The sequence below is a fragment of the Bicyclus anynana genome, chromosome 7 (assembly GCF_947172395.1).
Source record: "Bicyclus anynana chromosome 7, ilBicAnyn1.1, whole genome shotgun sequence".
Taxonomy (NCBI): Eukaryota; Metazoa; Arthropoda; class Insecta; order Lepidoptera; family Nymphalidae; genus Bicyclus; species Bicyclus anynana.
Window position 1 is genome coordinate 8,428,487 of NC_069089.1, and position 26,289 is coordinate 8,454,775.

General features: G+C 35.1%; 2 protein-coding genes across 4 annotated transcripts in view; one reads left to right on the forward strand and one right to left on the reverse strand.

Annotated features, from left to right (window-relative positions):
• The window catches only part of LOC112046336 (tissue inhibitor of metalloproteinase), an 84,307-nt gene extending 69,707 nt beyond the window's left edge, over window positions 1-14,600 (reverse strand). For 2 of the 3 annotated variants that reach the window (XM_024082994.2, XM_052882360.1), the window contains exon 1: window positions 14,373-14,600. In XM_024082994.2, the coding sequence (XP_023938762.1) occupies window positions 14,373-14,434 (62 nt within the window). In that variant the 5' untranslated portion in view covers window positions 14,435-14,600. Of the gene's footprint in view, window positions 1-604; window positions 706-14,372 lie in introns of all 3 variants that reach the window. The other variant, XM_052882361.1, reaches the window with a different exon arrangement.
• LOC112055844 (synapsin) overlaps window positions 1-26,289 on the forward strand; it is a 123,086-nt gene that overhangs the window by 89,623 nt on the left and 7,174 nt on the right. The window contains exons 9-10 of the mRNA XM_024096155.2: window positions 23,286-23,378; window positions 24,779-24,891. Coding sequence (XP_023951923.2) covers window positions 23,286-23,378; window positions 24,779-24,891 — 206 coding nt within the window. The remainder of the gene's footprint in view (window positions 1-23,285; window positions 23,379-24,778; window positions 24,892-26,289) is intronic.

Here is a 26,289-nt window from a genome sequence, read left to right on the forward strand (position 1 = left end):
CTGCCTAGTCGAATTTATGCTCTTTGATTCCGAGAGTTTTAGTTGATAAAATATTTCATTTTCAACTTTACATTTATACGAGTAAATCTACTTACGCACTTTAATTTCTTAAATGTAGATTCTTACAAACAAATATAACATAATTATTTATACATATATAGGAATACATAATGTTGCCAATTAGAAAAATAGTACGTACAATTTCTACGTACTGTAATTATTCCTCAAATGAATAAATAAGACTACAATATAGTCCTTTTGCATTATGCCTTTTCCATTTTCATGTTTTTTCCTTTTTACTTACATTATGCCATGCATAATGTAAGTAAAAATATGTACATATTAAAGATTGATTAACCTATTATTAGCTACAGATTATTATTACATACATGTACATATTAAAGATTGATTAACTACATATATAGCTACAGATAACAGACTATTCTTTAAACACTGTAAATAATATTTATTTAAATAAACTTTACATAGTTACTCTACTTACTATCACGAGTTTTGTATATCGAGATGTAGGTACGCATTAGGTACGTATTCCTATTATTATCTACAATGAAAAATCTCTTGAAATGATAATGATAGAGCTCACCGTTTTAACTTTGAAAAGGTTTACAGAGACAGCCTCCAGTAGGTACAAGAATCCTTCACTCGTCCATAGACGAAGTTACTGCTTTGGTAATTTGTAAGTACCTGAAAAAGGAGATAAGGTTTATGTTCTGGGCTAATTAGCAATCAAAGAAGTTATAGTTAAGGTACCTTAATATACTATGATTAATCTAAAATCTTAATAGTCTCACTAAATAGTCTAGTTCACAAAAGCTATTTAAGAGTATATCGATTTTTTTTCTCCTTCTCCTAGAATAGAGTTATAAGATACTATTAAAAAACTATAAAATCAAATAGCACTTTTAATCCCGATTATATCACAAACGGGGTTTTTGCGAGTGAAACCACGGGGCACAGCTGGTATTAAATATAATAAATCTATAAACAAGTAGAGATTATGTAAGCAATACATGCCGATTCAAATAGAATTTGACGTTTCAATAGAACTTTAAATATTGGTTCTATGCCCACTGTTTGCCTTAGACAGCTTAGGTAAGGTTACATTTAACAATGTTTAAGAAATATTATCTACTAGCGGACGCCCGCGACTTCGTCCGCCCTTAGACCTCTATCCAGCCCTTACAGTAGTATCGCTGTAAAAATGGAGTAACTTCTCCCGTTTTCCCAATATTTACCTTCACTACTCTGCTCCTATTGATCGTATCGTGATAAAAAGTGTACTATAACCTGCCCAGGAGTATGAATAATAATTGTACCAAGTTTCGTTAAAATCCATCGAGTAGTTTTTGTTCCTATAACGAACATACAGACAGACAGACAAAAATTTTACTGATTGTATTTTTGGCATCAGTATCGATCACTAATCACCCCCTGATAGTGATTTTGGAAATATATTTCATGTATAGAATTGACCTCTCTACAGATTTATCATAAGTATAGATATCTAAATGCTTGCGGCCTGCCATATTATGTATGTATCAGGTACATCACAGTATATAATATCTAGGCGCCGGCCACATTATAAATCCCAGATTTGCGTGGGATGACGCGCGAATCATCGGTTTCAGACGTACGTCACTGATACAGCCGTAGGCCGCAGGATTGAAATCCTATTTAGATGATAGGATTATGTAATTAGACATAATTAATACATATACAAATAATGACTGTCAGCAATAATAATTATTTTTTTAAATAAATCAAATTTACAAAATAAGTGTGTATTACGAGTGCGTGGTCCTTAATGCCAATATAATATCGTGCAAAATGGGAGACGAGTAACCCTCTAATTTACGAAATCCATTCTGAATAATGTATGAAACGATTTTGAAGAGACTTTCACAAAATAGATCATACTTTTTTAAGGAGTTAAATTAAGTTAATCTATTTAATAAAAAAAATTAACTCCTGTCTACGAACGATAATAATCGGTAATTATACTTTATTTTAGAAAATTAAACGTAATATTCAACAAAAAACCGTAAGCTATGTTGTATTATTGATAAAGTTAATAGGTAGCATAAATTAGAACCAATTTTATTAAGTTTCCCCTTTAGACGAAACTTCAAAGCTACGTGAAAGGGAACTTTCTTTTACCAGTTTTGCTTGACTTTATAACATTCATTACGCAAAGTTCGAACAGTCTGACAAAGGTAATGTATTGGACTATTGGTATTTTTCCAAGAATTTTCTATTAACGTAGTGAAAAGGAAATTGTTGGGAAAATACCGACAGTACTGAAATATATCGAACAATAGACGCAACTTTTACTCGTCAAATATCTATCTACAAACAAAAAATTACAAATGTGTGCAATGTGTTAAATCCTCGTTTTCATCGAAGTACCTACTTGTAATTGTATGTATATTTTAATAACTTACATACTAAATTATAAACTACTCAAAATGAAAATTCATTTATTTCAAATAGGCTCACTTTACAAGCACTTTTGAAACGTCAAGTTGTCATGATCGGTGATAATTAAAGTCTTAAAACTTGAAATTAAAGTTACGAGGGTTCCAAAGTGCTTGGTCCGAGAAGAGCCCACAACAAACTCAGCCATATTTTATGCTAGCAGACTCCCGCGACTTCGACTGCGTGGAATTCAGTTTTTCACAAATCCCGCGGGAACCATATTTTAAAAAGTTAATCCAGAGTAAAATCTACTTCCATTCCAGATTTCAGCCAAATCGCTTCAGTAGCCGCAGCGCAAAGGAGAAACAAACATGCATACTTCCACACAAACTCGCATTTACAATGTTAGTGTGACTAGCAACTATTTAGCTAGTTTTTTATTATTAAGATTTTTATTTTCTCTAATTTTAGATTGTTAATTTTGAATGTTGTAATCATCTATAATGAGGGAAGAGCGATGGAAGTTGCGACACGGTTTATACTAGTGCAACTTCCATCACATTAATTATTTGGATTTACGCATTTAATTTTTTGGATTAAGTATATTAAATAAGCATGTAACTTTTAGTAATAAAGCTATTGTCTAAAGCTATTGTCTATTTAGCGGAGGCCTGCGACTTCGTCAGTTTTTCTTCCTTTAATGTCACATTCGTTATTCATTCAATTATTGTGAGAGCGCCTGTGATCTACTCGAAAGATAAAGAAGCGTAGTAGGTATCTTAATCTAGAGCTAGAGCTCGCGTATTGTGCTCAATGCAATGATGCGTTACAAACAGTACACATTCTTATAACGCATGAAGAATGCGAGATCGTGCGTTTGTAATATTCACGGTCCCAATTGATGGCAGTGATGAATTAAATTACAAATGATATGAAACTATTCTTACAACAAAATTATCTAAACATAAACATAAAGGTATAAAGTAACGATGCTTATTTGAATTTATCTTGCTTATAATTTTTCAAAGTATTTAATCTGAATAGAACTTTTACTAGGTAGGTACTTTATTTAAGTAAGATAACATTGTTCTACATTTAAACTTATTTATTTTTCCAGTATTTAATAAAGGTACCTATAAACATTACAAATGATCAGAGATGAACAGTTTTATAATTAGAGTAAACCAGGATACGTGGCAACAACCATTGAGTTATTAAAATCTGTATATCTTCTATAATATAAAAATGAATCGCAAAATGCGTTGGTAAACGCATAGCTCAATAAAGCCTGAAATAATTTGGCCAATTTTTTTTTTTAAATGTTCGTTGAAGTTCTAGGATGGTTTTAAAAAAAAAATATACTCCCATACAAACGATTCGTAATAAATTGAATTTTAATATGTATAGGGTAGGGGTAGGGTATGATTAGGGTAGGAGTAGGGTAGGTGAGGGTATGGAAGAATTGCACAAAAGTCAAAGCGAAGCTTGACCGTGTCCGCTAGTAATAGATAAAAACTACATTTAAAAACCTATGACAAAAGGTATTTGTTTGTTTTTAGGGTCCTAAACTATTATCGTAACTGCAGTTTCAAATTTCCTGTTTAACGCAAATGTTGTTCTAACATCATAAAATTATAATATTTTTAGTAGAAAACAACAAACTAAATAATTTAAAGTTTAAACAGTCCATACTAATTATGTGGTACTAATTACACTACGCAAGCGGGACCACACTCTAACTGGGTGTCAGAACTTTGTGTAATGTCGTGTGGAACTTTGACAGAATTTCGTGAAACTATTTCTATTGACATTGTTCTCTATGTAAAGTGAATTTATACACATTTTACACTTATATACATATTTTTTGTAATAAATACTTTGTAGTAGGGATCAACATGTGAGAATGTTTGTCAATTAAAATGGTTAAAGTCCTGTAAATATATTATGAATTTAATCGGTGACTTTGTCAAATACGCTTTACATTAATCATTAATTTAAACTCGGAGCATTCTGAACCCAGCGTTGGGTTTTTACATTACTTTGTACTAATGGAATAAAGAAATAATTTATGATAATATAGGTAAGCATAACTGTAAAGCGCCAATTTAAAAACATACGAGTACTATAATATACTGCAAAATAAAGTCTAAAAGGTAGTGAGGCATCAGAGAGTTTTATACCATTGCCAACAATTTTCTTGCATAGTCGAAAACTGCAATGCTCCTTGACGACATACAGAACACCCAAGGGTGCAGTATGATGGGTCAGTAAATGGGATCATCAATGATACTAGATCATCATCATCACATCAGCTGATGGACGTCCATAAAGGCCTTCTTATAGGAGCTTCAAAACCCCACGAAACTAAGCCGCCTGCGACTCCCTTCGACAAATAATGCGCTTTCTTTTGCTTTTGCCATTCCAACATCTAGGCACTCCAACGTCCATCGGCTCTTCGAACTATATGCCCCACCCATTTTCACTTCATCTTCGTGACTCACTGAGCTATGTCGATGACTTTGGTTCTTCTGCGGATCTTCTCAATTTTAACACGCAGGCTTGAGCAATAACGAAACGATGTTTATGACATATCTAGTACAATAGAAATAGAAAGCAATGTTTTAAACCATGTAATTGTTACGTTATGAATTACTAGGGACTGTTTATTAAATGTAAATACAAGTAGCGGCTATTGAATAACAATAGGCCCTAAATGGTCGCGTTCCAGTTCTGCGTTAGGGACAGATGTAATACTTGGAAATGTGAACGACGAAGTTAATATGGCAAAAGGTTAGACATAATACTATCGCATTACGTGTTTTGTTGTACCTGAATAGGCATTTACGTATATTTACGGTTGTAAGTTAAACGTCTTGTTTCTCAGAGGGTTAAATTAGTGTCTCTGTATCCATATTATACCTGTTTGTTTTCATACTTAATCTCATTTTGCGCACTGAAATCATCTAAATTACATGCCTAAATTTTAATTACGAGGTTATCCAGGAAACTCGTACTAAACGATTTGCATCCACGTTTCTAATTCGCGCAGCAAAAGTTTTGAATGCCTTTCGGCCTTCCGGCGTTGTGTTTCCTGCCATCTACAATTTATATTATGACCTGTTTGTTTTTTACCCATTCTTTTCATTGATTCATTTCATTATTTCATTTTTTAATTATGTTTTACTGACGAACGCCTTAATGGTGCTTAAGTTTTTATTATTTTTAAAATCTACCGTGTCGCCGCTATGCGTCCATTAGTCGCACTTCGGTGGAGAAAAGCAAAGTTGATTTTTTCTGTAGGGCTTATTTAAATAAATTGTAAAACTACGCTATTATTAAAAATCACGCGCTGAGTGTGTCTCTAATTTGGCTGCTACCTACTTATTTATAATTCACAAGTATACCGTAGTTTAATCGCTTATTACTAAATGAAATTTATGCATTATTCCGACAATAATCATGTTATGAGTAAGTACATTCCCAGTACACATTGCACGTGTTTCAAAAACAAAACGTAGGCGATGTGTACGTTATTTTGTCACCTGAGCCGTATAGATGAAACCATTGTTTTCATTCCGAGGCTTCGAGCAAGTAACGCGAGTACAGCTCAGTACGCACTCCTGCGGTACTAATGTATCGCTCCTGCGGTACAAGTGTATCGCTCCTGCGGTACCAGTGTATCGCTCCCGACCGATATCAAACTACATTGATATTTCCTCTATCGCACAAACCTGTAATATTAGCTAACACTCGGTTTCTGTAACTTATACTTGTTTCAACTTCAGCGATTTCGCATCGCGATGTGAATTGTATTTTGTCATGGTTATTATACTCGTAGAAATATTATACTTTTTCCCTCACTACTTTACTTTTACACTTATGCATGTACTCCTGATTGTCTAAAATTATCCCTCTTAGTAAATACTCTACTTTCTGTTGCTTGAGGAAGTATGTTATCTTTATTAAATGTATGACTAACATTTACTCAAAGTGATGCCCACTTCCTTTTTACTCCAAGTAAGAGTAAAACTTTTGCTATAAAATGTAGGTACGACTGGACTGCGTTACATCACAGTCATCATTATCAGCCCATATTCGGCTCACTGCTGAGCTCTCCTCTCAGAAGGCGAAGGGTTAGGCCAATAGTCCACCACGCTGGCCCCATGCGACAGACTTCACACACGCAGAGAATTAAGATATTAGATTGAATAATGTTCTAATCAATACATATAACTAAAATTGAGAAGTCTGTCTGTGATTTCAAAATAACTGCGTTTTGTCAAATGCTTATAGCTATTTACACGATACTAAAACTTAATCAAGCTCTTTGTCCGGCTAATCTCTGGAACAGTCCCATTAAAATCAAAAGTTTCATTAGAAACAGTCCAAACTTTGACTGGAAGATAAAGGATATAGATATAGAGCAGCATATAGATTACTTCTATCCCGAAAAGTACATGGTTCCCGCGGGATATACGAAAAACAGGATTTCTCGTGTACGATGTCGCGGGCGTTCGCTAGTAATAAATAAGGAAGAAAATACAACATGTTGCATTTATTTAAACGCTTTTTAATGTTGTGTAATAATATTTTTACATAAAATTAAGATTGAATAATGTTTAACTAATAGAATAATAAAATTCTTACAATATACAGGCCGGCATACTTTCGTCGTGGTTTTCACGTAAGTCGTGAGCCCGGTCGATAAACGGGCCCGCAGCATTGAATTAAGATAACCAATTTTATTAGATACCCTTTCAATTTGTTAAATATTTTTCTTTATCGACACTACTTAAATGAGCTTTCTCTATGATTATATTCACAGAACAGAAAACGATAAAGCTAAATGAAATTAATTCGTATTGGAAAAATAGTAATATTATTTAATTTATGCTAGCTACTACATAAAACTACTTTAAGATCGTGATAGCCTAGTGGATATGACCTCTGTCTTCAATTCGGAGGGCGTAGGTTCGAACCAGTCCGGGGCTTACACCTCCAACTTTTCAATTATGTTCAAACGGTGAAGGAAAACATACTCGTACCAGAGAATTTTGTTAATTCTCTACGTGTGTGAAGTCTGCATTGGGCCAGAGACTGATGCCTAAACCCTCTCATTCTAAGAGGAGACTCGTGCTCAATATTTTGTATTTGTTAGGTTATTTCTACGAATATTATGCAGCGGGTGCAATATATTTTTCGATATGTCGTTGTCTGTGTGTTTAAAATCTTTCCAGAGCCGTACGAATAACCCCAAAAAGGTAGAAAAAAAAGAAAGTGAATTTGTAATAGATAAGAAGGTATTTAAATTAACCTTGACTAATGAGTATTTTATCAGACTTCTGAATTGCCATCACCGATATATTAACAGATAATTCGTCAAGTAATCTTTAACCTTATCATATTACAGTGAGATAACACGAAAGTATGTTTACATTTGATGCAAATTGGTTAGTAGACTTCCGTGAATTCTTAACTGGTATAGTATGAACTTGGCCTTTGACTACATAGAGATTGAGTCAACTGATATCAAAGATGACTGCTCGCCACACTGGTACATTATTCATTGAAACAATTAATATTATAGGGTAATAAATTTATCTTGTTTAGTTCAATATAAAACTGTGAGAAGGTTGAACTTTAACTTGTGAGATTGGTTTTATTTAACTCCTGTTTTAATAAACAGTTTTATTGCTATAACGAATATTTTGGTTTACTTTTTTGGTAGTCATCATCATTATAAAACAATTAATATTACTGGATGGACGTCCTCTGCAGGACATAGGCCTTTTGAAGGGACTGCCAAACATCACGATCTTGAGCCCCTGCCTCCAGCGAATCCATACGACTCGCTTGATGTCGTCAGTTCACGTAGTAGAGGGTCGACCAGCAGTGTGTTGTCTAGTGCGGGGTTGCCATTCCAGCACCTTGGGACCCCAACGGACTTGGCTCTTCGAACTTTTTTTGGTAGTACGTAATTAAAAATAGTTAGGAATTGTATGTACTTTATAGGCATACTCTGCATAACAAATTAAATAATATTTATCGTATGTTAAATATGAGCTCACAAAGTTGTCAGTTAAAAATGGTCTCACTTTTCTGCCTAACTTTTTAAATATTGATAGGAAATATTTATGTAGATTTGTGGGTATTTAAAATTTCATGACCCGTACTAAATTTTATTAATTAATTAGCTGTTTTTTGAATGAATCACCTGTTAAGCCAAATATAAAATCTTATCAATCCAAGATTGATATGTCAATCGTGTCAAGAAATCTGTACCTATTATAAAAAGATTAACAGTTAGTCCATACGTACACAAAATCGAATATTTGAATTTATTTTGTCTGTCTGTTCGTACTCTTCCGAACTATTCTACATATCTTTTAAATATGATCAATATTTCCATTCCCTACGAACTAGTTAGGAATTACTGTATTAGGAGTGGACACAACAATAGTCCAGCGGGGCAGGGATCGAACCACCACCCCTCGGTGATGTGTCCGGCCGCTTTACCGTTGAGCTCTATGGGAACTACGCGGATGAAACCGCGGTGTGTCAAGCAAAACGTTGAATTCATTTGTAAATAAGAAGATTAATTACCGACTGCTTATAAATTCTTGTGAGAGTCGAGACGGAGTAGGTACCTATCATCAATGATATTAAATACTGTTAGATGCGCATGAAAAATGAGGCACTCAGAAGAGGAAATTTATAGGCAACTCAATGTTCAACAACGAACGTTATTTAAACAAATAATAACTAAATTTCGTCTACAATGTCTAGTTGTGTGTTCAGGAAGTGTGAAAACTGTATATTCATATACTAGTTGACGCCGCGCGGTTTCACTCGCGTGGTTCCCGTTCCCATAGGAATACAGGGATAATATATAGCCTATAGCCTTCCTCGATAAATGAACCTAACACTGAAAGAATTTTTCAAATCGGACCAGTAGTTCCAGGGATTAGCGCGTTCAATCAAACAAACAAACAAACTCTTCAGCTTTATAATTTTAGTATAGATAATGGAACTAAAGACAAAATTGTGCAAGTGTGCGCTCAGTGTTTTAGCCTATTAATCGGATCACTTTTTGCGGTGATTTTTAGGAACGTAACCGATCTATAGTATAAAATTATCATTGCCTATCATCAATTGGCATGTGAAACAGCATTGATGTCATCGTAATTCATAGTTACAAAGGAGTGCGGGTCTAGTTCATGATTAACTTCTTCCGTGTGCAGGGTCAACTATCAGGGGTCATGGCGCCCCACGCTGGCAGACCCGGGGAATATCTCCTATACCGTTAGCATATACGACTTTCACTATTCCCAACGAAATACAAATTACATTGGAAAGCTAAAGCGTAATAACATTACGAGTATGTCGCTTCAACTTTACCAATTATGTATATATTAGAAAATCTATAGCAAAAGATCAGAACCAAGTAACACATAATAAAAATTAAAAAAACAATTTGACCGACCTTAAAAACTTAAAATGTACTCTTGTAATGTAATAAAAAGCGAAAAATATCATTCTACGAGTATGTGCTACTTAGTAATCAGTTTGTTGGTGGTGCCAAGGCATATTAATTGAAATCTATTCTGGTAGGATGTGGCATGCACCTTCAACTTTTCAGTTGTGTGCATTTTAAGAAATTAAATATTACGTGTCTCAAATGGTGAAAGAAAAACATCGTGAGGAAACCTGCATACCAGAGAATTAATTCTCTGTGTGTGTGAAGTCTGCCAATCCGCTATGGGCCAGCGTGGTGGACTATTGAGGCCAATAGTCTCCTGTCATTCTGAGAGGAGACTCGAGCTCAGCAGTGAGCCAAATATGGGTTGATAATGATGATTTTAGCAGTATTATAGGAAAGACGACCTCTCTGGCGCAGTCCTAGTCCAGGTCCTAATTTCGATTCTGGGAGTCAGATCCAGTTTCAGACGTGCCGCTTAGCGATTTTTGAAATACGCTTTTTACGTGATTCTTTGAGGGTCTTGTAACTGCTTGGCTACCGTACTTATGGTATAAAATTATGGTAGGAGCATAGATTAACAAAATTTCAGACATCATAAAATGAGGTAATTCTGGCATCACAGACTCTTGGTTCATCACGACCAAAGACTATTACTCCATGATAACTATTCTATAATCTATGTTAACGCGTCGATATTTGTACAAATGTTATGTGCGTGAAATTAACCATTGCGTCAGAACATTAATATTACGAAAGATGCCACCATTGTTTACATTGTAATTAATCCATGAGGTAAAGTGATATGTGTAGTTTACTCATGCAGTCACATTCACAGCATATAGTGTGAGTAGGTTCCACATTCCGCGGCTAGTATAAAATTATTATTGTCTTTTTGTTTGCTCGGTTAATCTGTGGAACGGAAGATCTGATTTAAATGGGACTTTCGCTAGAAGACAGAGGAAGTTATTGAGCAATATTTAGGCTTAGTTGTCCAAAAAAAACAAACAAATAACACGGTTTTGTAGAGCAGGAAAAGCTCTATTCAATGAATATATAAACTTTGCCAGACAAATAACAAATCGTTGTGAAATACACAACGAATATTAACAAATATTTAATTTACTAATATTTGTAGCTTTTATAAAAACCATAGACTAGCTGAGGTAAAATATCTAATCTAGAAATCGCAAGAGCTTATTAATTCCACGCAACAGCAATCGATTTGTTGGGTAGAATTCTAACACTGTTTCGCATTAATATTTAGGAGATATATTAAGGAAGTAGATACATCGAAACTTGGCAATATCCAGACGTAGGCAGGTAATTAGGTATTTAATATACATTTTTGCAGATTTTCCAGTTTTGCGTCGTAATATAAATTAATTGATTGTACCTTGAATTACATGGACAATATTATAATGATGATATATTTTGTTGGTTTTAAGCTTGACTTAGTTTTAACGTAATGGATGAACTTTTTGACAGGGTCTAATTTGAAATTATAAAATCATATTTTTTCATGTGACCGATGTTAAGTAATCTTTTCATATATTTACGAAAGAAATTCATAAAATGTGGCAGTAATTGGTATGATTACTCTGAAAACTGGTCTCGAACCTGAACCATATCGGGTAAAATTTGACTTATTTCCAGCATGTTTAAATTGCTTGAGGAAAGTGTTCGGACGGGTATATATTATCGACCAATAAAATTCCGCTTTATTGGAAACTTGTGATGGATAGGATGTAAGAAATGTTATCTTCGTTTTAAACGAACCATTTATTTATATGAAAACAGTTTAAATCCGTTTATAAATTACAAAATCCCCATTCCTGGATTCGAAAACTTTTTATCTGATGCTAAGAAAACTTTCGCTTGAGATATCTTAAGTCTGGGGTAATTTGTGTAGTTTTAGATTTAACGTTCTGTACAACTTTAAATGTATCACCTTAACAAGATTTTCTTTTTGTAATAGAGAGATCCATTTGTACTTTACGCCCATATAGTGGTACAGATAGCATAAGAGTACAACAACAGAATATGTGATACGCTCTGTTTATCATATGTGACATCGAGCCATACTCTTATAGAGTGCTTTAGTACTATTTGTTCCAATGTGACCTATTTATGTAAATTTACATGCATTTAGGTATTTAAAGTCAAAAACTAACTTAGATCCACTATGTTGCTCTAAAACGGGATGGACCTAAACAGATATTTTCACTCTATTATTATCAGATTTCAGAGCAATATTAATAGAACGTATAACATCAGTTATATCACTAAAAGATACTGCTACAGATAATTGCCTAAAAGTAATGCTGTAGTCTGCCCTTTGACTTCCTTAATCCGGCCCTGTCGTAAAATCCATTCTTAGCGAACACCTTCTAACTATAAACTACCTCCCAGCCAAATTTCATCTTTGTACGTCGAAATATTCAGGATAAGATGATAAAAACCATGTTGCCAATTCTAAATTATTCAATTTCTTAAGTCAAAATAGACCTTCAGAACCTATTCATGCATCGTTAGCAAAATGTTTTGTAGGCACTTGAGTGGGAACGATCAGCACGTCAAGGAGCGAATCTTGACCATTATGCAATAAAGGCATTTGATTAATCAATAGAGCCAGTGGGTCCCGCGGGAGTTAACGACGCGCTTCCTTCACCTCTATTGGCAGGTCTTTGCACTTCTGCGACCACACTCAATAGATCTAACATTCTAAATTATATCTGAAATGATTTTTTTTTATTCTCTACAAGTTAGCCCTTGACTACAATCTCACCTGATGGTAAGTGATGATGCAATCTCAGATGGAAGCGGGCTAACTTGTTAGGAGGAAAATCCACACCTCCTATACGGTTTCTACACGACATCGTACCGGAACGCTAAATTGCTTGGCAGTACGTCTTTGCCGTTAGGGTGGTAACTAGCCACGGCCGAAGCCTCCCACCAACGAGACCTGGACCAAATTAAGAACCTCAATCGGCCAAGCGAACCCAGGACCTCCGTCTTTTAAATCCACCGTTCCACCATCGAGGCCGTCAATTCTTTTGTAAGTTTGTGATGATGGTGTTTGTTCATACAGGAGAGGTTTTGAATTTGAATTTACCTAATTGTCATTGCAATGCATGCCGGAAACAGAAGGCTACTTTTAATTTGTTTCACTTGATAATATCTGTATGTAGGTACGCAAACATTTTTAGGTAAACCTTTTGTAAATGAGCTCTAGAATAAGTTCTGATAATTAAGTGTTTCAACTTGGGACGTAAATATAACCATTAATCCAACGCTAACAATAAAATATAATTATTACGAAAATCCGAATTTTGGATTTTTGAAGGGATGGTCATTGGTCACACAAATACTAGTCATTTAACGCTACGAGGCATTTTTGAGCAAAAAATGAAATAGGTTCAAAAAATTCAAGACTCCTATGACTGATATCCTTATACCTACTTGAACAGGTTACAGGTGGTTACTAAATTCATTAATTTTAGCATTTTTTTCCTTTCTTCATATTATGTGAATTTGCATCGTCGTCATCAACCCATATTCGGCTCACTGCTGAGCTCGAGTCTCCTCTCAGAATGAGAGGGGTTAGGCCAATAGTCCACCACGCTGGCCCAATGCGGATTGGCAGACACGCAGAGAATGAAGATAATTCTCTGGTATGCAGGTTTCCTCACGATGTTTTTCCTTTACCGATTGAGACACGTGATATTTAATTTCTTAAAATGCACACAACTGAAAAGTTGGAGGTGCATGCCCCGGACAGGATTCGAACCCACACCCTCCGGAATCGGAGGCAGAGGTCATATCCACTGGGCTATCACTGCTCTCATCATCATTTGCATCACCTTTGAATAAAAAAATCAAGGTCAATTTACAAAGACGTTTCTTTTAAATTGATTCAGGAGGAAGATCCTCTTTTCTTAAATTGTTCTAGTTATAACATATTTATTCTACCTTCTATCTATGCATTACCATAGTTCGATATTACCACATTTTTTTTCAAAAAATGATATTATGTTAGTATCTAAAACTAAATAATTTTAAACGCTGACGTCAAAGTAATATAACTAGAAATTCGATGCAGTTAATGTGTATTTTCAGAGTCTAAACCTGGATGTTATTAACCAACAGTTATCGAATACGAGGACGCTAACTAAACGTTAACGATGTTTACAAAATGTGTCACGTTTGCTTTACAAGCAATATCCACATAGTTGCAATTATGTACTCAGCAAATAGTTTTTATGATACTTATACAGGCGTCACACTGGTAATTTACCGAACGAGTTCAATTAGAAACTGCGTATTAGAAAAAAAATATTAATATACAAATCTTTAACAATTGCAATAAATAAAACTTGTGGTAAATTATTGTCAACCGACTAACCAATATCAATAAACATCGTAAAAATGCAATAATAATAACAAACAAACATTGCACCTGAACACGTTGAAAACTTTCAGATTCGCTTTCAGGATGTATCGGTGATGAATGATGTTCATCCAATAGTATCGTGCATGCACTATAATTCACTTGATGGAGTCCAAAATACAGCAAAAAGGGTTGTGCCAAACGTAGAACTGTTTATCGTAAGTGCTCGCGTAAAGCCGGCTCGCGTCGAAATCGACACGCGTTCTGTGTAGCGAGCAATCAGTGACTGAACATTTCGATGTGCCGGACCAGTTATTATGCGCCCACTGTTGCCATCAATAACTTCAGTAACACGTGGGCCTCGGTATGCCGAGCTAGCCGAGGCCCTCGCTGTGATATCACACCGCAGGACACTGTTATCGGTGCATCGCAGTAAAAGCTGATGATTCATCAGAATTAGATTTCACACAATATGACATCAGCGGATCGAGCTTCATGTAAACATGAGATGCCGCTGGATTTGTAAACAAGAACTTCAAATGAAATCGTCGACAATGTCTACGTTGCAGATGCCTATCATTATAAAACAGTTTGTGACGAAGGTTAGAAGAAATGAGATTCGTGAGAAAATAAGTTACATGTAACAAAAAAGGAGTTGTTATTCTTGCGGTATCAATTTAAAACATCGCTGAATGTTTGCAGATATTTATAACTTTATTTAAACTATCAAATAATAATAACATGATTAATTCATCTTAAAGCATAAAGTAAATATGGATTTTTAATGCTAACTTTAATTTGGCATAACGTTGCATTATAAATGATAATCCTACTGTTGCAGTTGGATATGAACGTGAATTTATAAATGTGTATGTTCAGTTGCTATTTGCCTGATCTTTATGGACATTAAATAGGATCTTAGAATAGGATGCTCGAGAAACCAGACGAAGAAATTGAATCTTAGAGCCTGAAAAGAAATGTGTTTTTTACTTGACCTCAAACTTCAATTTATAGTAGCAGTAACATCCAACGATGATGATGACTTTATGCTTAGTGTGTTTACAAAATAACTCTAGAGAACAGTAACAATCCTAAGGGAAAATTCCTTCATTTACGTTAATTGCGATAATCGGGCGACGAGTCTAGCTAGCGAATAGGTTTCAATTAGCTGCACATTGCATGTAGGTATGTTTGTTGATGCGTCTTGTCCTTATCAATATGGGTCGAGCCAGGTTGGCGCAATATTTTCTTTGAACATAGCGAGATAATAATTTCGATGAGCCTAATCCTAAAATTGTTGCATAGGTTTTATTACGTCGCGGACGATGAGAGAAATATGCTGCCTCCAGTAAACAAATTAGAAATTAGGGGATTTATACAAGAGCCAATGTTACTGACCAAGTTCAAGGAGTCGCAAAGGTGACATAGAATCGATGGACGTTGGGGTCTGATGATTGTGCACCGGTAAGCATAGTGTTGGTCGACCCCCCGTTAGATGGGCATGTCACAGATGACACACAATATATAATATAATGTCACAATAAATAACATGTCCTTGAGAGCAGTTAATTATTGATGGCGCAAAAGTTGTGTTTGGAAGTCCCTACATTTTAGCGTATTTATGCCATTATTAAAAGTAATATATATAATGCTGATGATGATAGTGATAATGATGGCAGACTCAAATCCTTATTCTGATACAATGGATACAGTCCCTAAGAAATTGCAGCTATTTTATTGAAATAAACAAATCACGATTTAAAAATAGGTATCCAAGTTGTGTATAACAAGATGATTTTTAATCTATGAAATTAAAAGTCATCATTGATCATTCCTAATTAATTTCGTCATTGTCGTATTTTTTTCCAAAATCAGCGGTAAAATCGAGGCACTACACATATGTTATAACTTTAATCATATTGAATATATACTGTTTGCTCAATTAAATTCATGTTGGTAAAAGACTACTCAGTCTTTTAGACTATTGAAATAACCCATAATCATAGATAACCTACACCACCAGTACCGAGACCAATTTAATTTGAAGTCTAACAAAAGACACCAATCAGAATGGTACTAACATGGTTTGGTTAATAGCATAATAAATCGTATGATAAATTTCAAGGTTACAACACTAATTAAATTAACATTAAGTAATTTACTTTAATGATACTCATATCTAGGAAGCAGCCAGTTCCTTCGTAGGTAAAAAAGTCAATTTTGCTATAGTTTTTAATTAAAACTCCAATAGTAATTAGAAGAAATACGTCGTGAAAGCAATTCATTACTGATTGTGCACAGAATTTCCGGCACGCTTTGAATAAATTAACGTTTTAATATTTTCAAACCGAAAAGCGGTTTTAAATAGTGAAAATTTCACATTCATTTTCAAATTTACGGTTTGTAAAGGATCATGAATTTTCTTTGTTTCGCTTATTATTTCTTCGTTTAATATTATCACATATTCCATTAGGTAAGTCATTTTCTTCCGTCTAACAGGCACTCGTTGTCTTCTAATTTACTTTTTTCCTGTTCGTGTTCAATCATACTTGGTATTTGACCGATTGAAAAACTTTTATTTATTTTCTTTATTTTATTAGCAGTAAATATTGGACGTCTATTATTGCAATAATACAAAACAAACAATGATTTTGTCTTATTATGTCTTTTGTTATGTTAATATCAAACAATAGTCTTCGTAAAACAGTTTCATTTCAAAGAACTACCTCTTTAAATACTTTATTGGCCAATTAAATTCTGAATACCGTGAGATACATCAACAATATAAAGCGTTTCCTATTTTTACAACACAGAAATATAAAAGTGATTTAAACAATAACTTTGGCGCCAGGTATTGTGGTAAAAACGATAATGTTTTGCGGATAAAAAATGTAAATGGAATGAAGGTGTTAGTTTTCTCGATGAACACAAATGTACAACTCGCCTTGGCTAAGGTCAATAACAGTAATGAGTTCACATTTGTATCGACTGGCTTACACGCTCAATTCCAATGATTAGATAACAACACAACTATAATAGAATATGCACTCTTATTATACAAACTCGCACGGCGGTAAGATAACATCAAAGGCAACCATTATAGTGATAAATGACAATTGTCTTGTCCTTTGAGGACAATATACCTATGCCATCTAGACTTGTGCAATACTATTTCTCGCCTAGTTATAGTCATTAAGAGTTATTCTGAGCGACGACGGTATTGATATTTGAATTGAATGCTTCCATAGACGCCGCAAAGTTATCATATAGATTGATCAGTAGATATGAATCCTTGTTATGGTGCAAATTATCGTCGGCCTCGTGGCGCCGCTGTTCATTCGTGCAGCATAATGTCCTCGAAAAATCACCGTAGAAAATAAACCCATGACTTCACGGCGCAAAAATGTATTGTGAAAAACTTACTCATCAATTCGCTTTCCAGTATGCGACACACCGGCCTTTTAAGACTGATGTCTAGCAAGACTGATGACTAGCACGTTACAATGCGTAAACAAAAACACATGGTTATTTTTGGTAGAGAGACTCGGAGCCCAAATCTTCCCTATTTTATAAAATTCAAGCCTTGCTCCTGCCATTGGTAAGTACGGGAGACAATATTATTTGACTGTTGTGGCTTTAGGAGGTAGCCTGTCTGTTATAAAGATCAATTTTCCTACATTTTCCCTGTATTTTGAGAAATCCCCAGTTACGAGACACTTAACTTTAGCTGAAAATCAGCGCTGCATGCTTTGACATGCAGCATTATGAGCTGGTACCTTTTTCAAGCTTTTGCCAAACAACAAAGTGTTGTTTGATGCTTCCAGGTTACGGTCTTGACATGCCCAGGTGGTTGGGGCTTTGGACTTTACAATTTAATGTAAGACATTGTGGTGTGTGTTTGTGATCAAACTTTAAGTGTGTCTAGCTATCTATCTTCCCACAAAGCTAAATATCTGGCGACTGAGGACATAATTTCTCATGATAGAAAATACGTGAAAATTTACTTGCTACCTTCCAAAAGCACCATAGTCCAAAATCCATAGTAAAAGCAAGAGCTGTCGACCATGCAGCTTTCAAAAAAAAGTAAGGGAAGGTTTGGATAGCACAGGCTCGTAGTCCAAAGAATATTACGTACGAGTGGACGGCGTCGCCTAATAACTTGAGGTCTCAATACACAAGTTGTCGCGAACCATAAATAGTAATATACACAAAACGATGATGTCTGTTTCTCGAAGTTGACGGGCGGTGCGTCACCACTACGATTTGTAAAGTCTTATAGAACACTTGATACAGAGCCACCCACGATCACGCCTCCGCGGAAACCTTCTCATACTTTAGCGTTCCGGTCAACAGTCTCAGAAGTGTCAAAGGAAACCCTCAGGATTAATGTCAGCCTCAAACGAGTAATTTCGTTGTTTGACTTCGTCGAATATTAATATCGCTCCCGCTTATGTATGCTCCGTTCTCTCAATTTTTGCTTTTATAAGAATACAGCCTGTCATGGCGAGAACTTAAAGACAAGCGAGACAAGCGTCTTTTCATAATGTCAATGTAATTATTTACGCTTCACTTCATAATCCTAGAATAAACGTTTTCGCGTGCGGTTATTTGATCCTATGCAAAAATTATCCCTTGACGGTATGATGAGATTAGGTAACACTTTGAACCTTGTACACGATTCACAGACTAACGAACTATAGACTATTACACATTTAGAAAGTATCTATACTAATATTATAAAACTAAAAAATTTGTTTGTTTGCTTGAACGCGCTATTCTCAGGAACTACTGGTCCGATTTGAAAAATCATCATCAATCAATTTCAGTGTTAGAGAGACCATTTATCGAGCAAGGCTATAAGCTATATATTATCTCCGCATTTCTTCGGAAACGGGAGCCACGCGGGTAAAACCGCGGGCGTCAGCTACTTCCTGTAATAAAAAGGATGGAAGGAAAGCAAGTGGCCCTTTTGAATTCGGCTCACTCATTCAGTTATCTACTTTCTACTAACTATTTTGACTGGTGGGAGGCTACGGTCGTGGCTAGTTACCACCCTACCGACAAAGACGTACCGCCAAGCGTTTTAGCGTTCCGATATGATTTCGTGTTTCATCCTTCTCCTAATAAGTTAGACCGCTTCCATCTTAGATTGCATCATCACTTATCATCAGGTGAGATTGTAGTCAAGGGCTAACTTGTAAAAAATATAAAAATAAAAAAAATTTAATCGATCGACTGATTTGCGCTGTCGCAACTCTACTAAACAATCCTGAAAAAGATATTGATGTCACTGATGCAATAAATATTTTTATTGGTTTTACATCACTGCATGAAAGTATAGTGTGTCATATTATCTAATTCTGTTACATTGGAGCACCATTGCAATAAACACAAATATACCTATCAAATTTTATGATCGATTTTATGTTAGATCGTCAAGGGGTCCCAATTTAGAAAATGATAAATTATTGAATCAGTGCCAATATCGACTAACCTTCTGACAAAATGCACGCTAACGATTTCTCTTGAAATTATTGTTATGACTAGTTCGAATCCGTTTAGTCATAAGAGTTTTAGGTATACACGGGAGCACAAATGACCCATTATTTTACAACCTACTTCAAAACAACGGGTTCTTAATTTTACACGCAAGTACCTTTAATAACAGAAGTGTTAAATTGTCCCTACGGTTATTTAATAATACTTAGCTAATATTGGTTGGTTTGTTTATTGTCGTCTTTCTGTTTTATCTAGCGTTCGTCTTTTGAACAGTTAATTTCTTGGATTTTTCTTCGTTTTTCTCCAAATAAGCGAAAAGGCTACCCCAATCGCCGGTGATCGAATGTTAGACTTCTCGAAATAAGGCCGACCTGTTAATCATAGAGCTATTGAGGTTTTCAACTAAAACCTTAGTTTTTAGTAGAACCACTATGGTTAGGCTTAATTTCAATATGTATTTTGTATACAAATAAATAATAAAAAAAATAAATGAAAAATAAACTATTGCCTACTATTAGTTTTGAAAACAAAAAGGTAGGTAAGTTACTTACATTTTATTAAAATTATCCACGAGTAGCTACTAAGGATACCATTATACTGTACCAAACTTAAAAAAGTAAGCGAGTGGGTTAAGTTAAAGTCCAAAGTTAAGTGAGTATTTTTTTAGATAGCTGTGGAAGATATCGCGTGCTAAGCTATACTAGGGCCTAGGCTATAATATTATCATCACCGAATACGTAGCTCCTACTATTACCACGCTTTTTTTGACTAGCTCCATCGGTACGTCGTCGATAGTAAGTCTTTTCCACCAGAGCTAAGCTGGGCTATTAAATTTAAACAATATTATTGCTAGATTTGACTCACACCCCTAGCTTAACAACACCATATATCTGGTTGAAAGTATCCTTAAGTTGAAATTGCTTGACACTGATTGAATGTGGCTTTAAATGGCAAAGTCCTTGATGATGTCTTTTACGTAGTACTAAAATGATCTCGGAAGAAGATGCCGTATCACACTGAGTCAAGCTGTTACTCATGACGCCCGTAAAATAAATCATTTTGATTGAATATGAATATGTGTTTCTTTAAAACTGGACCTTAGTAAACCGTGTCTCGAAACCTACGTAATATTTTAAACGGCAGATTATTGTGGGCCTGGTAAATTTTTATTCATTGTTATCGTTAAATGTACCTACATCAACAATTTTTTTTAAAACGGGGCACGTTTTGTGTAAAAAAACTTAATTCGTAATAGAAAAAGAAAAAAAAACAAGTTTCATTCAAGTTATAATTAAAACTATTTAATTAAATAGTTAATTGGAGTGCTTGGAAATGATTTTAATTAATTAAAATCATTTCCAAGCACAAAATCAACATGCAATTTTCCATATTAATTGATTATGAAACACGGCTAAAACTCACGTGATATTACGTCGGAGTATGCCCGACTAGTTTCGAACCCATACGGGGCCCTTAGTCATGAGCTGGTTCTTGCATCGCGGCACGATCCAAACTCTTAAATTCTAAACAAACAACTTTTAAATTCTAAAATGCAATTTTCCAATACATTCAATATCAACCTATATTCGGGTCACTGCTGAGCTCGAGTCTCCTCTCAGAATGAGATGGGTTAGGCCAATAGTCCACCACGCGGGCCCAATGTGGATTGGCAGACTTCACACACGCAAAGAATTGAGAAAATTCTCTGGTATGCAGGTTTCCTCACGATTTTTTCCTTCACCGTTTGAGATACGTGATATTTAATTTAATTAAAATGCACACAACTGAAAAGTTGGAAGTGCATGCCCCGGACCGGATTTGAACCTACACCCTCCAGAATCGGAGGCAGAGGTCATATACACTGGGCTATCAAGGCTCTTCTTTCAATACATAGTACGACCAAATTGCATTGAAGGTAGAAATTTTTGTATTTTGTAGAAAAAAATAATAAAATCCCCTAAGATTTCAGTTAACATAATTTTGTAGGTATACCTTGATGTAAGATGTCGTGCTGTTTACGGGGACATCTTGTACTTATAAAACCAACCAGATACTGGAAAGCTCCTATTCATTTGACCCAATATTTTCCAGTTGTAGGGATTGAACCCATCTTGGAATCAGAAGGCAGAGTTACTACCCACTGTGCCACTGGGACTATGCCAACATTAATTATGCTGAGTAATGTTTGTAGAACATGGTATCATGGTATGGTACACAAACATCAAGCTATGATTAAGCGCAGTATAATTGTTTACACAATATCTATATTATTAGAAGTTAGCCGTCCCATTATTATTCATGGTGAAGTAATTACTATTAATAGTAACTAATGGCTTGACAATATAACATTTATCGATGTTTAATAATACATAATAGTATCTAACTAATTTAATTCTCATCATCATCAAATCAAATAGTTACACGTGCTTGTATCTTTTCTTTTCGTAATTTTAGAAAAGGCTGTAAGCGTAAAGTCTAATTGCTCACCTATTTCGTGTATTTTAGATTGAACATAATTTACTATGTTATAGTTAACTTCTTCCTACTTTTCAAAGTTCAATAAACAACCATCGGGGTTAATCAAATATGGACCTACATTAACTATGGAATCCTTTTTTTAAAGAATAATTGTCGAGTCGGAAAATACTGTTTTAGGGGTGGGTACGACTATAATCCAGTGGGCGAGGATCGAACCACCACCTCTCGGTGATGAGTCCGGCCCCTTTACCACTGAGCTATTGAGGCTTCCCTCCGCTAGGAGGAGGGAGATCTGGACTTAATGTCTAACCATCAAAATATGCTGTTAATGATGATTTGGAGATTGTTACACTCTTTAAACTACGAGTAAGATGTATAGAGCTGAGTGCAACTAATGAGCGTAATCCAACATCGTTGCTCTATACAAAAGCTCAATAGGCTTCAATAAAGTGCGGTTCAGTAACAGCCAGACCTTCGCCATTTTATGAAAGTGGAAGGATTGTCAGCTATTGTTACAACCATAAAGTGAAGATATAGTTTACAAAAAAAATAAGTTATAAAAAACGAGTGTGTTTTAGACCACACGACTGAAGTAAAATTCTTTAGCTCTACCTCTCAACATACATTTTTCTAGTTTTCGAAGCGTTTGCGATCGTAGAAAGAGAATCGTCGTGCCACTTGACAACAGGGGCAGGTTATTCTCTCTAATCACCCTTAGCTCTGTCACTTTCGGGTTTGTTGGTCCGTTCTTCGTGGGAATTTTGACAGACTGACTGACAGACTTTAATTCAATAATAGTGTTTTGCCCTTTAATCCGCTTCTAATGTCAACTCGTTTCCGAAACTTCTGCTGCCCAAAACCACGATATTCTACTCCACAATTGGCTACCTTTCTTAATTATTATGATAGTCAACAAAACTTTCAACTTTTATAAACTTTCGAAGATCTGGCCACGACACGTTCTTAGACCATTACTCTTAACAAGGGAAATTTGTTTGCTAACAGGTAACGGCGCCGAAGTTCCCAGTCGTGATCAAGATCGGCCACGCGCACAGCGGAGTGGCCAAGGTGAAAGTGGACTCTCTGGCCGACTTCCAGGTAACGTTGTAGCCGTATTGGGGACACCAGGCTTTCGGGACTTCGAGGTCTGTCCTGTTATTTTTAATGTCAAAACAGTTACATTTTCTAAAGCTATGAGCACACGTAAAGAAAAATAATCACTCATGTAAAAAAAGAAGTAGTAGTACTATATGTAGTAGGTACTCATAGTTATTCAATTATATACAAACAAAATGTATAGTTGACTTTGACAAGCAATCTTTACTCGTACCAGTATGTGCGATTGGTTTATCTCGTGGTCACAATAACTCGAAATACTTGAAAAATTCTCATCTATTTCAACGTTTTAGATCTGAACTGAGGGTACTAAAGATAAATAGTATAAAGCTATTGTTTTATAATATTTTTTTAATAAATATTATAAATTGTATTTCGATGGATTATTAAAGAGTCATGTCAAACTCTACGTAGAGTTTCGTTATTTCGTAAGTAGTGGCTATTTTATACAATAAATATTTTCTGTCCGACATGTATAAATGCTGTATAATATATGAGTATGTCCTGGAAAAGTGGGTTTAATAATGGTAAACCTTCCCTAACGTAAACAGTACCAATAATATCTGCTATAGTTTCAGTTGCAACGCACAATGGACTGATAATAAAGTCATGATCGCTTTGTTTCAAAACAGATTAGATAATAAACAAAATGCATAATAATGAATGCTTTTATTTGTAAGTACTACATAGTACTATATATGAGTAGAACGTGCAAAATCGTATTATGTACTTACATATTACGATTTTGCACGTTCTATTAATAAATTTTTCACTACTCTTGCTCAAAAAGACTGTCATATTACCACTCCACAGCGGGGCTAAACAAGCATATTAGCCTCTAGGGGCTAAATTAATTTTGTTTTTTTAATTCTTGTCTGTTACGAGTACTAGCCAAGTACTAGCCTACTATAAAACGGAGGAGGTTTTATTCGAAAATAGAATCATTATAGGCCGATTGTTTTGAAAATTAAAAATAAAAATCTTTAAATTGGAATGAAATGCACCGTTCTTGTCTGTAACCAAAAGTATATCTTTTTACCCGACTGCAAGAAGGCTTAATGTAACGATTCTGTTATATTTACACCGTCTGTAACCTCAGCCTACAGATAGATTTTAGTCTAGAATATCTAATAAAGTATTTTTTATTCCGATATTCTCAAGAGAACAGGATAAAAACTGCGTGGGAAAAACATATAGTTCATAGGTTTACAATAAAGCGTAATACGACAGTATATTAAGATTATTTTCCATGAATATGATTAATACTTCCTTTCTCATACAATTAGTCGAAAAGACTGTTGGGAGAAAGCCATAGAGCAATTGAAGCTTTTGTTATCAGATGCATTTCTGTTGGTACTAGTGATAGTGACTTTCGTTTGCAGGATATAGCAGGCGTGGTGGCAATGATAGGAACATATTCCACCGTGGAGCCATACATCGATGCGAAGTACGATATCCACATTCAAAAAATTGGTACCAACTATAAAGCGTTTATGTAAGTATCAGAAGCAAATGGGATCCTTTATTTGTTTATACTGACGCGACGCTCGGTCGTTCTGGTAGGAATACGGAGATAATATATAACCTATTAGTAAAGCCTTCCTCAATAAATGGGCTATCTAACATTGAAAGAATTTTTCAAATCAGACCAGTAGTTCCTGAGATTAACGCGTTCAAGTAAACAAAGTCTTCAGCTTTGTAATATTAGTATAGATTAAAGTATACGTTTTTTACGCATACGAGTATTTACCTAAGTTAAAGAAAATTCATTGAAACACAGTCAAGTGCTAATTGATAAATGATTTTCTTGATTTTTTCAATTCTTCTGACGTAAAGTGACGATGCAGTCTAAGATGGAAGTGCGCTTACTTGGAAGAGGTACAAGTTTATCCTCATACATAGTAATGGAGATGGAAGTGGGCTTAATTGGAAAAGTTTCTACGATGCATCATACCGGAACGCTAAATCGCTTGGCGGTACGTCCTTGCCGGTTGGGTAGTAAATAACCGGACCTGGACCTGTAGCCAAGTAGCACGACGATTCTCTTTCTACGATCGCAAACGCTTCGAAAACTAGAAAAATGTATGGGAATGACAGATCACGTGACCTATCGATAGCAAATGTCATTCCCATACTTTTTTGAATTTTCGAAGCGCTAGCGATTGTAGAAAGAGAATCGACGTTATCGTAGAAAGAGAATCGACGTGCCACTTGGCTACACGCCCTGAGCCTATTTAGAATCCTAAATTGACACAGGCTAAGAATGTAACTCAGGGCCTCTGTAGATATTGAAATAGCATCACCAACTGCTCCTGAGAGGTCATTTAATGTCCCTAAAAGTGGTCCAATTTTCAAAGTAGAAATATTCAATTCACGTCCCTTCCGAGCTTCCGTTCTTCTAGTAATCCCGACGCAACTTTACCAGAGCTTTTGCCCTTTCAAAAAGAAAGAAAAAACCTTGCCTTAAAGATCCTACAGAAAAAACTCAATCAGGAAAAATTGTAAATTATAGGTAGTTGAGGCGGTTGATTTAGAGGTTATTGTCCATAACAAGGAATCCTTTTCTTAATTTATGTGATATATCACATTCATTAACATGTGATATATCATATTCATAGTAGCCAAAATATCCTATTATGAAGTCAACCAAAACTCCAGTGGACTATTAATCTAATCGCCTGACGAAATTTCGCAATTTGTGTTGTAATAAAATCAACTACGAATTTCTCGCAGGCACTACACGCGACGCGAATCTAATCCAATTTTCCTAAGTTTTCCCTGTAATCTTTTATGAAAGAAATTGGTCATGTTAACGTAGAACGACGCTTAAGTGCTGTGTTGGCGTAAAACCATTACTAATAAATTGATATGAGTTTATAGTTCAGTACATTGT